Source organism: Doryrhamphus excisus, linkage group LG8 (genome assembly GCF_037039965.1).
Source record: "Doryrhamphus excisus strain RoL-2023G ecotype Guam linkage group LG8, RoL_Dexc_Guam_v1.1, whole genome shotgun sequence".
Lineage (NCBI taxonomy): Eukaryota > Metazoa > Chordata > Actinopteri > Syngnathiformes > Syngnathidae > Doryrhamphus > Doryrhamphus excisus.
This window is the reverse complement of record NC_136364.1, coordinates 11,074,008-11,089,077: the sequence shown is the minus strand read 5'-3', so window position 1 is coordinate 11,089,077 and position 15,070 is coordinate 11,074,008. Positions and strand designations below refer to the sequence as shown.

The following is a 15,070-nucleotide window of genomic DNA, read 5'->3' as shown; positions in this document are numbered from 1 at the left end:
CTTTCTTAAATTTAGAATAAGTGAATTGGTGAGGAAGGCACGGCGGTCGAGTGGTTAGTGCACAGACCTCACAGCTTGGAGACCAGGGTTCAATTCCACCCTCGGCTATCTCTGTGTGGAGTTTGCATGTTCTCCCCGTGCATGCGTGGGTTCTCTCCGGGTACTACGGTTTCCTCCCGAATTCCAAAAACATGCTAGGTTAATTGGCGACTCCAAATTGTCCGTATGTGAGTGTGAATGGTTGTTTGTCTATATGTGCCCTATGATTGGCTGGCCACCAGGGTGTACCCTGCCTCTGAATGAATGAATGAATAAACGTAATCTTGAGCCGGTGACATCTACTGGCAAGAAGGTGTTACACATTTTACTTTTTTCACTCTGGTACCATGGACAGCACATGAGAAACAACCTGACATTACAAATCAGGAGATTTCAGACTGTTTTGCTCTTGATTGGATTGGTTGCGGTCTTCATCGGCCGACTGTCTGTGGCGACACAACAAACACACGAGTATTATCGCTTCATCAGTCGACCGCTCCATAAAAGCTGTGGCTGAAACGTACCCCTCAAACTTCCTCTCCCGATAAGCGGTGCCATTCTTCATGAGGTAGAGAAGGATCATGTCACACAAGAAAACTCCCTGTTAAATAGTTAAATAGAAAAGGGGGCCATGTGCGGTGACGTGGCAGGGTATAAAAATAAAATCAATCAAACCGTGTAAGGGGGGATGGGGGTGCTGCTACTCACCGCGCCCATTAAAGCTAACCCTGAACCAACACTGATGGCTGTGGGCACGATGTTGAACATCCCAGCCTATCAACAACAAAGAAATTCATGAAAACACAAAGACTCAATATTTTCATTTATATAATTATATTTTTTGCCAATAATTTCACATTTAAAAAAAGATTTTACGGCTTCCACTGTATAAGAGGCAATTTTTTTCTTAAAAACCCTGCAGCTTATATAGCTGTGCAGCTCATTTATGACTATGTTCTGATCCCGTGACATCTCCTATACTTCAGAAGTACTGCTAATAGTTTAAATAATGTGGCGCTCACAAGTCAGTGAGGCAACCATTGACCAATGAACTGTTTTACTGGGAGAAATACATTATGCTTTTTATTTTAACTTGCATATTTTGTAGCTACCTTTTGGTTGTTAAGTTACAGTGTGATGAATTTAGCATTCTCTCCAAGATGACAATGAGAGTTAAACTGTTATATTGAGTAATGACCTGCAATTTCTGATGTGTGACAGTTTTCTCATAACTCATTATTAGCTACTGTGAAAGAAAGAGTTGCCTGGTTCTCATGGACTTTTGTTCGCCGCAATATGTATTTTTATGACATGGACATGTTGGGCTCATGGTCCGGTGCAGCTTATACATTTTGGTCGTTAAGTTACAGTGTGATGAATTTAGAATTATATCTAAGATGACAATATGAGTTAGACTGTTATATTTCATAATGACCTCCAGCAATTTCCGATGTGTGACAGTTTTCTCATAACTCATTATTAGTTACTGTCAAAGAAAGAGTTGCCTGGTTCTCATGGACTTTTGTTCGCCGCAATATGTATTTATGACGTGGACATGTGCGGCTTATATCTGTCTCTAAATTTAGTTGTTTGCAGCTGAAACACTGACGCGACTTATACATCAGAAATTACGGTAAATAAAACTGTTACACTACTTGCATAGTGATTTATTGTACTTACATTTGACCACTGAATAGTAAAACAGGATGTAAAACAAAGAGATGGATTCGTAGCCGCCACATTTTGCTTACCCTCCCATTCACCATGATGTTGAATCGCACTCCGTAGACTTTGAATAGAGATCGGTAACTCTCCCCTGCTGCATTTTTATAATAGCGCGCATGCCTGGTGGATTGGAAGATTGAATGCTACATGAGAAATGTCATGTTAAGTCAAGTCTTTGAATGGTAAACCAAGTCAAACCTGAAGTTGAATCCCACTGCAATGGCCTTGTCGGATGTGCTGATGTCCTGGCGAGTGAAGCGGTACTGTGGATGACAGCTGGAGTAACCTTTGTCAAGGTCACAGTTCCACTCGATGTGGATGCCAATGGAGCCTCCCTGGTGCCAAATGACCAATGTGGACATGATATGATGTACTGTACATACAGTATAAATATGATAATAGTAGTAGTACATACAAATACTGCCATGTCGTTGAAGTTGTATCCTGCTCTCATGGTGATGTCTCCAAGGCCAAAGATAGGGCAGTAGGGGTACAGCTTTTCATCATATCTGCATTTCTGCAAATACGACTGGTTCGTTGTATCCATAATGTTAGACCTGAGGGAAAGTGCAATTTGTACAAAGCATGTTCAACACCTGCTGCTTTGTGTCTACGGGACTAAGTCAACAACATACTTTGAAAATGCAAATTTAGGGAATTGTATGAAATTCTTGATGTAGATGGTGAAGTTTTCTGCGTTTGTCAGCAAAGACCTTCTGTTAAAACAAACGTGAACATTTACCTTACATTCAAATGAACATTCACGCAAACAAACACAAATAGTATGTCTTACTGGGGTTTGAAGGGCCTTTCCACGGGACACCAGCCAAATATTTCACAAGTACCAGTGGAGTTTTGACCGCTGCGTACGCATCGACCACTCATGACTCCTTTGAAAAAAACACAAGCATGTGTGCAGAGTATGCCTGGATGTATGTACAGTATACAAGATATATCTGCCTTACATTGAAGGGTTAGAGCACCACCTGTGGGCCATCGGTAGTGTATCGGCTCACATTCCTCACTCAATGCGGACCTTACCCTGTGAAGAACTGGGCACTAGTAGTCCAGCATTTGCGCTATAATGCTGTTTTTAGAGCAGGGGTTCCCAAACTTTACCAACTCGGGGGCCACTTGAAAATCTAAAAAATGTCTGCGGCCCACCTTTGTCCTATAAACAGTAGACAAAACGCTGCGTTCTCAGAGCACTTAACTTTATTATTATTATTATTAATTATTAATATTATTGATTGTAATAATTGATATATTGATATATATATACGTACATATATATTATTACTACTAGTAGTAGTAGAAGATTATAAATTAATGACAGGTAATGTGAATATTTATTTTAACTCCTATTCTTGCCCTATTATATAAAATTTGTCAGATTTTTTTTGTTTAAAAAAATCACTAAAAAATATCAAATTATTTAGGGGGGCTTAACAACATTTTAGAGAGGCTGAAAAAAAATTTCTCAATTAAAGCAATGATTTTTTTGATGAAAGAAAATGCTTCCAGTATAAAAGCATGCATACTTCTACTCTACAATGTTTTTCCAACAGTACTTTGCTATCAACAGTAAAGTGCAAAACACAAAATTGATACAAAATTGCTCGTATTCAACGTGTTTAGTTTTGAGATGGCAAAAACAGATTTTTTACCACATAGACTCTGCAGAGTCGTATTCCCTCATTGGTTCCACATCTGACCGTAATAAGTCGAGTTCTGAAGTAGGAGTCCTTATTTACAAATGTAATATTTTTGTACTTAGAGCATATAAAACTTGTTTGTGAGTCAAATATGGTTTTAGCGTTATTAGAGTCCTGTAGATATGAAATAACACCCCAATAGTCGTCACTTACACTTGTATTACATAATAGAGCAGACATAATGAGACTAAATAAGACTTGTGCTTGTGCGTGTTGCTATAAATGTGTTCCCTCGGGGAGTGGATTGGCTGGCAGACAGAAAGGGTCATCGGTGGCCCAGAGGTGAGTTTTAGTTTGGCATAGGTTATGGCATTAATAGTAGCCCATGCTTTTGTTAAGACATCATTGTCCCTGTTGGTCCAACGATCAAGTCTGGCGCTTGTGCGTCTCACTGAGCATTACATCATTCATCATTTACAGCGTCTTTGAATGCATCTTCTAAATACCTTTGTATTTGACTTCATTTGACTGCTCGAAAATACTTAAATAAAGCAAAAATATGTAAGATTTGTTTAAATATGTATATTTTCTCACTAATAATACATCGCAGTCAACCACAAGACGGCATTATTTATTCATATATTTTTGAAAAACTGTGATGGAGTGAAGCTGCAAAATTCAAAGTGGCTAGGGTTTTTGTTTAGTTTTAGTTTTTGTTTCAGTTTTAGTTTTCTGTAAATACGAACTAAATCTGTTACCTTCCAGTCAGGTTTACTAATTACTGCAACCACCTGCTTGTGTTGCAATGTTGATGTTCAGAATTCCAATGTTCATTAATGCACATTAACGTGAGAGTGTTTAGTGGATAATGAGGAAGGGTGGTTGTTGCTGGTGTAGTGTTGGAACATTTTTGCAAAATTCATTTGTCAATCAAAAGCATAGGGATTTCTGTCCTACCATGACCAGCCACCACTATATGTCCCTCTTGGCAGTCCTCGTCTCCCTGACAGAGGCCATCCAGCACTTTGGGGCTCTGGAAACGACATGTTCCAAGAGATTGATTCAAAAATTGAACTCTATTTAGTGTAACTGTCTGTAAAAAAACTGTGTAAAACAAGAGTTCCAAAATGTTTTAGTGATTGGCTTTTAAGTTGACTTCATGACAATGTTTAACAGTAGGGGAAACTTTGTGTGTGGGCAGCTTGATTCATCAGAGCCACACTTAAGTTGTTGCCTTTAGAGGAAAGCAGACACAAATGCACACAAGCAGGTTGGCTATTTTTCTTGGCTGCCGCTGTCGCTGCAAGTGTGACAGGAGGGAGTTTACATGCCAGGAATGTTTTGGAAATGTGCAGCAGCAATAATAAAACTAAGGAAAGAAGTGAGCAACACGGACACACAAAGTCAAATGCAGGGGTGTCCAAATTCTGGCCCGGTGGCCATTTTCTACCTGTGACTATTTTTTTCTTGGCCCGTGGCACACCTTCTAAAAATAGAATTTAAAAAAGTAAATGTTTTCCTTTTAAAGACAACGGCAAAAATAGAAAAATCTGCAGTAAATGTACAAGATTATAGTCAAAACATTGAGAGAAAAAAAGTTGTAATCTTGTTGAATAAAATTGCAAAAAAGGTCATATTGTTATGAAAAAAAAAAAAGCTTATTTAGCAGCACAAAGTTGAAATATTTATTATAACTATTTAAAGTTGTAATATGAAAAACAAACTTAATTTTGGGAAAATTAGGCTGCAGAAAAGGTTTTACGAGAATGAAGTCAAAATAAGTTACATAAGACAAGTTACAATAAGTTGAAATAGTTAAGTTGAGATAGTAAAGTTGAAACTGCATAAAAAATAGCTTTCATTTTTAAAGAAAGACGATAATATTGGGCCACCGAAAATATCATCCTGATATCAGCATAAAAATATGACATCGGTTGACTTTGGTATTTTCCCAAAAATGTAAACACTATTTTAAAAAATGCATCAGACGTCCCTAGTAATTTTACAAGACAAGTGTAAATATTAATAGAAAAAAAATGAAATCTTCAGAATTATGAGAACCTATGGAATTTATGGAAAAATTAGGGTATTTATTGAAATATATATAACATCTTAGAATATCTACTGTACACATGTTGCTTTACAAAAGATCAAAGTGGCCCTTGCATGCTTTAATTTTGCACTATGTGACTCTTGTTGGAAAAAGCTTGGACAACCCTGGTCTAATGTCTCATGGGAAAAATAACAATATTATTTTACCCCTCTCGTGTAATTAAAACAATACTGAAATACCTCTTGGTTCATTGCAGTACAGTTCTACACCACTGCAATCAAAAATTATCATTATTATCTTTCTTGCAGGAAAATTGTTGACAGCTCTCCTAATGAAGTGTACCGTATACGGTATGGCAACACAAGGCCGTTTGGAATAGTTTTCCTACATGATCAGGCATCTGCGACCAAATAAAGCAACTCAAATGTAAACACTCTGACAGCTTGGCGCACGCGTGTTGTGAGGAGTTACATGAAAGTACACAGTAACTTCCTTGTGTGTTTTGTCATTTTCACGGCGGCTGCAAAGGCGGCACAATTAGAATAAGTAAAGACAGTCATTCCTGCCTCTGTTTGACATCTAGGTAATATTCATGATCTTTCCTCGTCTGTGAAGCCTCAGTCAAGTGAAGGTGGGTGTCCGCAGTGCAATATGGTCCACAGACAGTAAGCAGAATGTATACACAGCCAGTTTCAGGTGCACAAAGTCAATGGATTGTTTTGCTATATAGCGCTTAACTTCTTTTTACAAGTTAGCATGACTACTGCCATTGGCTGGCGACCAGTCCAGGGTGCACCCTGCCTCTCGTCCGGAGTAGCTGGGATAGGCTCCAGCATACCCCCACGACACTAATGAGGATAAGTGGCATAAAAAATGGCCATGTCATGCCATCATCAACGGGTGAGAAGCCATTTATTTTACTACTACAGTCGTACCTCGCCACTTCATGCTTTGATAGAGAAGATGAAGATATACAAACAGAACAGCAAAACAAATGTGTTTGACTTATGCCATATGAAATACAATATCCAAAAAACATTGCAATTTGCTTTGCTGCTTATGCATGATTCCTACCTCAGCGCAGTATCCCAGCTTCTGATTGGGCGTCTCCAGGAAGTTGGTTACAACAAATAGAATAGCTTCACCCTGCATGTAAACAACAAAACAGCTCAAATGGTAATATTAGGTATGTTTAACAAAGTAGCTTGTGTAAGTACCCCTGCGGGAAGGTGTGTGTTTTAACCTGTGGTGGGATGACATAGTCCTCTGGCCCCCACACCAACACACCTGACTCTGTGGTGTTGGTCACAGAGACGCCTTTCAGTTTAGTGATGACTGAGCTCTGGATGGCCTCGTCTATCTCCTGGTAGCCTTTCTTGCTTAAGAAAACCCACCTGAGGGGGGATACAGTTTGCATTTAAATACTCACATAGTCCACAAGTGTTTCAAGCGCCATTCACTTTCTCTACATTAGATATGCACAGGGGGAAATAATACATTTAAACATGAATAATGTAGAATAATAGTACATTGAAATATGTACAATCAGTACTATTGGTGCAAATACTACAATTAATATGGATAAGATGCATCCACAATTCGTCAATTAAATAATGTTTTATGAGTCTCCCTAAATATACCATACCAATAAAGTTACGTGATTTGTCAATTCAAACTTTACTCATTCAAAATAAATGTACAGTGTAGCGGTGGGCGGATTAAATAACAAATATCACTTACCCTATTAGGTAACCGATTATAGACAACTGGATGAGTCTGTACAAAATCCCAACCGTTTTATTTTTGGCCACAATGAATTTTTCTGTTTTGTAGTCAAAAAAGGAAAAAAGTCGTCCTTTACACCAACTCGCGGCCATCCTGCAGGTCTCGTGAGTGCCTGTGGATATCGTCACGTCGCAGCGTGTCGGTTGAACCGTCCACTCGCCTGGAAGCTTCCACTGAGAACTTTCGGAAGTCCACCACAAAACTATCCGTGCCTCGTTTGTCCTCCTGGAGGCGGACGAACCAACTGGATAACACCTCCGACCATCTTCATCCGCCACCAGTCCCGTTTCCCTATCAAAATCACCACGGTGACGTCACAAGCCGGTATACAAACAAGCTAACAGGTGAGCTAATTGTTTTTTTCATGGATACTTTATTGCGATTTAACGATTAAGTTGGGATGAAAGTTTTCTTCTGTAGTATAATTAGTATTTTTTTTTACCTCACTTTGAAACACAATATTAATCACAAGCTTAGTTTTAAATAATGTGATTGGCTGACATCCATCTAACATTATTGGGTGCTTTGTCAATTGTGTAATGAATAGTGCATGATTATTGATGCCAAAGTTCAAGTTCATATAGCCTAATTTTGCAGCTTGGGCATCTACTCAACAGCAGAGTGTATTGGGGCTTCTGTACTTGCATTTCAATATGTATATGTGTACTTGGTTCCAGATGGTTCAAATGTTGTTTTATGATGGAGCTGGACCAGTCCATCCACAATGATGTGATGTTCTTATTAAAGGGTGAATGAAAGTTTTCATCAGATGCTATTAAATATTTCACTTTAGGCTGTTAGGGTTCTATCTCGTCATTGGCGATAGACAGAGAATTGTTGTCTTACCAGTTGCTACCAGAAGAGGGCTAAAGAGTACCACTTTTTCCAAACGTCACATTTATCATGATCATTATCATGCAATGAAATGCTAACCTTTTGACTGTTTTGCTTTATTTTGAGGAAACGAAGATTAATAAAGGTTTATTTGAACAAAAAAACCTGAACTACAATCGTCTGTAAACAACAACAAAAATTCGATGGACAGGGTAGACTTTTATTTTGATAGACCAACTTACGTCACATGTCTACAGCTCAACCAATAGCAACACAGAATTCAATAGTTTGCGGAAGTTACCAAAGAGCGTGTTGTCTTTTGAACGTCGTGGCTAACTTTTTTATTTCACAATTGTAACCCTGATTGCGAGACGTTAGCTATATAGTCGGGTTATATATTGCCCATTATATATCACATTATCTTTCCTGCTAGACCAATAATGCCCAAATCGAAATCATCACGGCACCCAAAAGAAAACGAGTCCAAAGAGTTGCCAATTTACCAGCATAAAGCCAAACTGGTCCAGGCTGTGAAAGATAGCACTTTCTTGGTGGTCACTGGCGAGACAGGCTGCGGGAAAACCACACAGCTTCCACAATATTTACACGAAGCAGGTAAGCCGTCTTTCGAAATAGTTTAGTATGTTAGCAGCATGTATATGTTATGCAGATGTCATACACGTGATCTCGGTTCTTGTGTTTTCCTGTCAGGTTTTTGTAAAAATGGCAAAATTTGCATCACCCAGCCCCGCCGAGTGGCTGCCATCACGGTGGCTCAGAGGGTTGCCCAGGAGATGCAATGCACTCTGGGTAAACAGGTGGGCTATCAGGTGCGCTTTGACGACTATACGTCACAGGTGAGATACCATCCCTGCACGAACACACACTTATGTCTATCTTTCGTTGTTACACGCTGAGGCTGTGATGTGATTTGAGACAGGACACACAGGTGAAGTACATGACGGATGGCTGTTTGCTCAGAGAGGTCCTGGCAGACCCAGGACTAGCTCAATATGCCGTGGTGGTCTTGGATGAGGTCCATGAGCGAAGCCTCAACACAGTGAGTCTACACAGTAGCCATGAAAGAGTGTTAGAGATACAGCACACTGATATGGAATAAAATAGCAATTACAATTTATTGTTAAGGATGTTCCGATCACCGATACTGATAATCCATGATAATCCATGAATCCACATGCATACAATGTAAATATTAAAATGTACTACTTGCTATATTAGGGGTCAAAGAGTTGAGATTTATTCTCCAAACTTTATTTAACGTTACAATAGCACTATATTCTAATAACAATTGACACTTTCATTATTAGAATGATCACGTCTTCAACTTATCTTTGCAAATATAAAACTTATTTCCCATAAAAGCTTGTTTTTTCTTGTTCTAGTATATAAAACTATGATTTTGTCTTTCAACAAGTCAAAATTACTTGTTAATTCTCATCACATTCTGATTTGTTGTATTACCGTAGTACTTTATTCTCATAATATTACTTTATTCTTGTGAAATGCTGACTTTATGTCTGATCCTAATAGTTTTTTCTACAATCTAACTGAGGGGTGTCCAAAGTACAGCCCCGGGGGCTATTTGCAGCCCACAGTTTGTGTTTTTGCAGCCTGCAGTGCTTTGTAGGAATGATAATAACCAAAAAAAAAAACCTGCATAAATGGCAAAAATGAAAAAAAAAAATATATACAGTATATCAAAGTAGCCCCCCACGTTGTTTGATTTTTCACCCCTGATGTAGATCGTCCAGATGAGGCACATATTCTATAAATTGGCTGTTTATATTTTTGCAGGATATCCTCCTGGGCTTGCTAAAGAAAGTCTTCTCTGATCCCGCTGAGGCAACAAAGGTACGCTCTTTCCCACTGAAAGTTGTGGTGATGTCGGCTACCATGGAAACAGACAAACTGTCCACCTTCCTGGGCGACTGTCCCGTATTCACGATACCCGGGAGGACCTTTCCTGTTACATGCACATTTGGCAACGCCGTAGGACCCAAGGACTTGGAGAGCATGGGTTATGTGAAGGAGGTATTCAATTGAACATGAACCCAGTCCTGCATAATGTCACGAGATTAAACAACGCAACTTTTGTATTTTCCTACCCAGGTTGTGTCTGTGGCCCTGGATGTCCACACCAGTGAGATGGCAGGAGATATTTTGGTGTTTTTAACAGGTTGGCCAGATACCCACCCCGTTTACAGTGTAAACCTGAAGCCCGTTGAAATCACAACCCGTCAATCTTTCCGTGTTCGACAGGTCAGTCAGAAATCGAACACGCCTGCGATTTCCTGTTTGAGAAAGCAGAGTCTATAGACTACCGCTACGATGTACAGGATAAAACAGTTGAAGGACTCCTTATTTTACCCCTCTATGGTTCCATGCCTACTGGTAAATTCACACAACAGCCTTTTTATTATGGATTGAAATTCAACTTTCAACTCAAATTGAGATATGTACGCTTTCTTTCTTTTGACAGATCAACAGCGGCAGATCTTTCAGCCGCCTCCTCCCGGAATAAGGAAGTGCGTTGTGGCGACAAACATCGCCGCGACATCTCTCACCATCAATGGCATTAAGTGAGAATTCTGCTTATATGTACATATTGTTGTCCCACAGGGCTGTGATGTATCTGTGGTGCTGGGTTGAGTGGGGGCGGCGTTAGATGACGTCTGATTTGTTTAATTGCCATGACGTAAAACTAAGTGTGGCATTATCACGTTTTTAAACCCATAAGTCATTGACTTATCGGTTGTGGTTTCATTTTCAGCTTGCATGTGTGCAATATAACAAGAAAAACAAACTTGATATATGTGTGGGATTTTAAAGGTAATGTTCACATCATTGTACATCTGATGATGTCCTTATATTGATGAACAGATGCGGTTATAATGCACGACTGAATGCAATGTGTGCAATGGATACCAGCTAGCGTAGCGGTACAAGGTACAGGTGTGAGCCTAGGTGGGATGCAGGGCTGGTTCTCAAATGTACATAATTGTAAGAACAACCTACACAGACGGCGCTGTTATGATGTGACGTCAAGCTGGAGCAAAGACTGTGGTCGGCCGCCACAAATGAATAAACGAATGCATCTGTCGTATTTAAGATATGGCTGAAGTGACCACACTGTGCTTTCAGGTACATCATCGACAGCGGTTTTGTCAAACAACTCAACCACAACTCCAGGGTGGGCATGGACATTTTGGAAGTGGTGCCCATTTCTAAGTAAGTCACACCTCTCGACATGGTAAAACTCCCATATCGTAGTATTTTTCAACAATCTCACTATACACAATAGTGTGTCATAACTGTAGCCTTGATGCTGGCATTTAGTTTAAAAGTGCTTTTCATACGCCCAACTGGGCACACCGTTTTATGTGTCTGTAGCATTCATGCTAACGAGCTGTGTTAGCATTTACATATATGCACTGTATTGCTGCCTTTGTCCAACATAACCGATTACATTTATTACACACAGCAATGTAAAATCATGGAGTGGGAGAGACGGCCTATTCACTGAAGAAATACAGAGTGCTAAAATTTCCCACATTTGTTGCTGACTGATGGATAGTTGGCAGAGCTCCAGGTTTATTTTGCAATGTGTACCAAAGTCTGTTCGGAAGCAAGAGGAAAATGGTTGATTTTTCTTGTCTTTGGTGGTCATAAACAGGCTTGAGGGACATATTACTGTTACTACAACATTAAAGTATATTTTGCATAATAGGGAAAGTTGTGGTATTTGAGGTGAATTCATGTGTTTGCTTCCTGCCATTAGGAGTGAGGCCCGTCAGAGAGCGGGCCGTGCTGGAAGAACGTCAGCGGGGAAGTGTTTCCGCATATACACGAAGGAATTCTGGGAGGAGTGCATGTCGGAATATACGGTTCCAGAGATCCAGAGGACAAGTCTGACGGCAGTGATCCTCACGCTCAAGTGCCTGGGTGTTCATGATGTCATTCGGTACACGTGCTGTCTTGTCTTGTGGTTTTCATTGCAGGCTTGTCTTGTAGAACTGTCATTTCTCCACAGTTTCCCCTACTTGGACCCTCCAGAGGAGAGGTTTATCCTGGAGGCGTTGAAACAGCTGTATCAGTTTGATGCTATTGATAGGTTGGTCACGCTGCTTTTTCTCTATTGGTGTGCTCCTAATGTATGTTGTTCGTTCTGCTAGGAGGGGTCGAGTGACTCGCCTGGGGGAGCTGATGGTGGAGTTCCCTCTGACCCCGGGCCTCACCAGGGCTTTGCTCAAAGCCGCTTCACTCGGCTGCCAGGACCTTCTGCTTCCAGTGGCCGCCATGTTGTCTGTGGAGAATATCTTCATACGGCCAGGTACTGTAGCACAACTTTGCAAAAGCATCATTTATCCTAAAATACAGTGGAACCTCTAAAGCAGGGGTGGGCAAACTACGGCCCTGGGGCCAGGCCCGGCCCGCCACTTCTTTCCAAAGTATTTCATTTCAACTTAACCTGGCATCATGGCTTGAGCCAAACTTTTGATGATTTAAGTCGCTCTTTTATCAATTTTGTTATTTGATGTGGTCTGCTGTTTACAAAGTGCTCCTGAAAAAAGGGACGCAAGCACTTATAGCAGATTGCATGACACCTTTACGGATACAATAATTCTAGGTGGACTGTTACGTGTAAAATATGTAGTCTGGCCCCTTGTCAATTTTGTTAAAGCAATGCGAGTCAAAAAGTTTGCCCACCTCTGCTCTAAAGTGATCACAGTCTGGTTGACCTTGTTTGGATTGAAAAATGTTCCCACACTAAATCATAAAGCCTTTATTAATTGTGCAGGCAGTTAAAAATAATAAAAACACCCTGCAGACATGACCATGGTTACAATAGACGAAAGTATTGGGTCATTTGACCTACGCACTTTTTCCCAGGGTGCTGTGTAGCACGTTGTTGTGCGAGCTTTGTGGCTTGAGTGTCTCATTTGTGTCTCTTCCAGGCCACCCTGAGAAGCAGAAAGAGGCCGATCAGAGTCACAGGACACTGGCAGCCAAAAGCGGCGGAATGAACGACTTTGCCACACTTCTTGCCGTCTTCCAACTGTGTCAATCCAGGTAGCCATTACCACTGCATTTACATTCTTTGTCTCTTTGTATTGTAGCCTCCTTTTACCTTTGGCCGCTGCAAGGTGTAGGCATGGTCGTCGTGCTTGGCTTTAAGATGTTGAACCCTCAAATGCATTGACTGTGTTTTTTTAGTGCGTACACTGAGGATATGCATATAATAAAAGACAGGCAAATATAACCACTATATGAAATAGTGGTCAACAAAAATGCAACTTCACACCTTTCCTTTCTCCTATTCCCTAACACAGAGTACACCCTTTATTGCTCGCGTATGTATACAATCACATGCACACACTCCTATGCCCACATGACCATGCCCCCCACACCTCTGCAGGCAGTGACCTAAACCTGTCTCCTACACCTTTCCTTTTCTTTTAACACTACTCGCACCTGTATTCTCAGCGAAAGACCTTCTGCTTGGTGCAAGGACAATTGGATCCACTGGAGGGCGCTGAAATCTGCATTTAGCGTGGAGACTCAGCTGCGTGACATTCTCCTCCGCCTGCAACAAGTAACACAGCACTTGTCAGAGCTCTTTAAGGGTAGCTGTCATATCTCATGCTGCTTCTATCTCATTAACGCTGTGTTTAGAAGAGAGACTTCCCAGTGGAGAATTTTGACGGCAATAAAAAGGAACTTTTTAGACGGTGCCTGTGCACGGGATACTTCACAAACGTAGCGAGAAGGTAATATAACAACTACATTCTCATGATTAATTTGATATATTATTCATATTTCTCCCTAACCCCCACCTATAGATCAGTTGGGAAGGTGTTTTGCACAATGGATGGTCACGGATCCATGGTTCACATCCACCCATCGTCATCGGTAAAGTTATGTTTTTCAATGACATCTCTATTGAACCATTGTTATTGCTGCTAAATGTCCTCGGTGTTGCTTTCAGCTGTTTGAGCAGGAGATGGAGCTGGACTGGATTCTCTTCCACGATGTGCTGGTGACATCGCGGGTCTACGTCAGGACTGTGTGTCCCATCAGATATGAGTGGGTGAAGGAGCTGCTGCCCAAACTGCACGAGGTGGACGTCTACGAGCTCAGTAGCGTGGCGAGACAAGAAGTGACTGAGGAGGAGGTGTTCAAGTGGGAGAGCAGGGAGGCGGCGAAAAGACAACCAGGTATTTAGGACCCATTTCAATATGTCTAATCTTAATCTTAATCATAATTATTAACATGTCATGCTTTCTATATTTCACCAACTCCCAGAAGTTTCTACTGAGGATGTCTTGAAGAAACTGGAGAAGCGAAATAATGAAAGAACTGTCAGTGATGCTCGCATTCGCTACCTGCAGCGCAAGCAACAAAGACAACAAAACAGTAAAGCTCCCTGACTGTGGGAAATAACTCATTTTTAAAACATACACCATGATAATAAACATTTTTTTACATTTTTTTAAAATCCCATTATGTTCAGCAGTGATGCAGTTCATTTATTTCTCTTGACTATATTTATGATAAAGGCTATCATAAATATAAAGGCAGCAGTGACTCAGAGCAGTGAATGCAGAGCGGGTTGTCTGGAAACCGGAAGGTTGGCTCCCTCCACCCGGTCACTGTCATTGCGTCACTGGGCAAGACACTTCACCCACTTCTTGTGCTACCCACACTGGTGTATGAATGTGAATGAATGTTTGGTGGTAGTCTGAGAGGCCATAGGCGCTAATGGCTAGTAGCTGTGGTTACAGATGTAGCTTACCACCACTGTGATGTGATATAGGAGTGAATGAACAATGGGCTATAAAATCTCATCCGTTATTATTATAGGCAACCTCTTGACGTATTTTGTGCTAACTCCACAAGATGGCAATAGCTGCATTTGCAGTATCACGAGTGGGCAGCCTCTAGCAACTTTATTGACATT

General features: G+C 40.7%; 2 protein-coding genes across 3 annotated transcripts; one reads left to right on the top strand and one right to left on the bottom strand.

Moving 5' to 3' along the window:
* Nucleotides 1-231: 231 nt before the first annotated feature.
* On the bottom strand, nucleotides 232-7,588 carry LOC131134858 (P2X purinoceptor 5-like). Of its 2 annotated transcripts, XM_058080520.2 has the most exons (12): nucleotides 7,213-7,588; nucleotides 6,716-6,866; nucleotides 6,547-6,618; nucleotides 4,377-4,452; nucleotides 2,558-2,654; nucleotides 2,400-2,480; nucleotides 2,180-2,321; nucleotides 1,963-2,099; nucleotides 1,791-1,884; nucleotides 748-813; nucleotides 564-640; nucleotides 232-485 (listed from the first exon to the last, which is right to left on the bottom strand). In XM_058080520.2, exons 1-12 carry the CDS (start codon nucleotides 7,347-7,349, stop codon nucleotides 416-418), a joined length of 1,200 nt encoding a protein of 399 aa, XP_057936503.2. In that variant the 5' UTR covers nucleotides 7,350-7,588; the 3' UTR covers nucleotides 232-415. The 2 variants fall into 2 exon arrangements, with proteins under 2 accessions (XP_057936503.2, XP_057936504.2); XM_058080521.2 differs by lacking the exon at nucleotides 2,400-2,480.
* A 549-nt stretch (nucleotides 7,589-8,137) lies between these two features.
* dhx40 (DEAH (Asp-Glu-Ala-His) box polypeptide 40) lies at nucleotides 8,138-14,641 on the top strand. The gene is made up of 17 exons (XM_058080517.2): nucleotides 8,138-8,706; nucleotides 8,803-8,948; nucleotides 9,032-9,151; nucleotides 9,907-10,143; nucleotides 10,222-10,288; nucleotides 10,372-10,503; nucleotides 10,592-10,691; nucleotides 11,254-11,340; nucleotides 11,891-12,073; nucleotides 12,143-12,223; nucleotides 12,285-12,442; nucleotides 13,068-13,182; nucleotides 13,597-13,705; nucleotides 13,786-13,880; nucleotides 13,953-14,022; nucleotides 14,099-14,327; nucleotides 14,416-14,641. Exons 1-17 carry the CDS (start codon nucleotides 8,532-8,534, stop codon nucleotides 14,538-14,540), a joined length of 2,229 nt encoding a protein of 742 aa, XP_057936500.2. The 5' UTR covers nucleotides 8,138-8,531; the 3' UTR covers nucleotides 14,541-14,641.
* The last annotated feature ends 429 nt before the right edge of the window (nucleotides 14,642-15,070 follow it).

Excerpts from the sequence above, each read along its gene's own strand:
- LOC131134858 (XM_058080520.2), bottom strand. The coding sequence starts at position 7,349 with ATGGCCGCGAGTTGGTGTAAAGGACGACTTTTTTCCTTTTTTGACTAC. Across the intron at positions 2,655-4,376 it reads TATAGTGGTGGCTGGTCATG|GAGTCATGAGTGGTCGATGC; the intron begins GTAGGACAGAAA and ends TTTTTTTCAAAG. Across the intron at positions 814-1,790 it reads ACATCATGGTGAATGGGAGG|GCTGGGATGTTCAACATCGT; the intron begins GTAAGCAAAATG and ends TGTTGTTGATAG.
- dhx40 (XM_058080517.2), top strand. The coding sequence starts at position 8,532 with ATGCCCAAATCGAAATCATCACGGCACCCAAAAGAAAACGAGTCCAAA. Across the intron at positions 10,144-10,221 it reads GCATGGGTTATGTGAAGGAG|GTTGTGTCTGTGGCCCTGGA; the intron begins GTATTCAATTGA and ends TTTCCTACCCAG. Across the intron at positions 10,692-11,253 it reads CTCACCATCAATGGCATTAA|GTACATCATCGACAGCGGTT; the intron begins GTGAGAATTCTG and ends CTGTGCTTTCAG.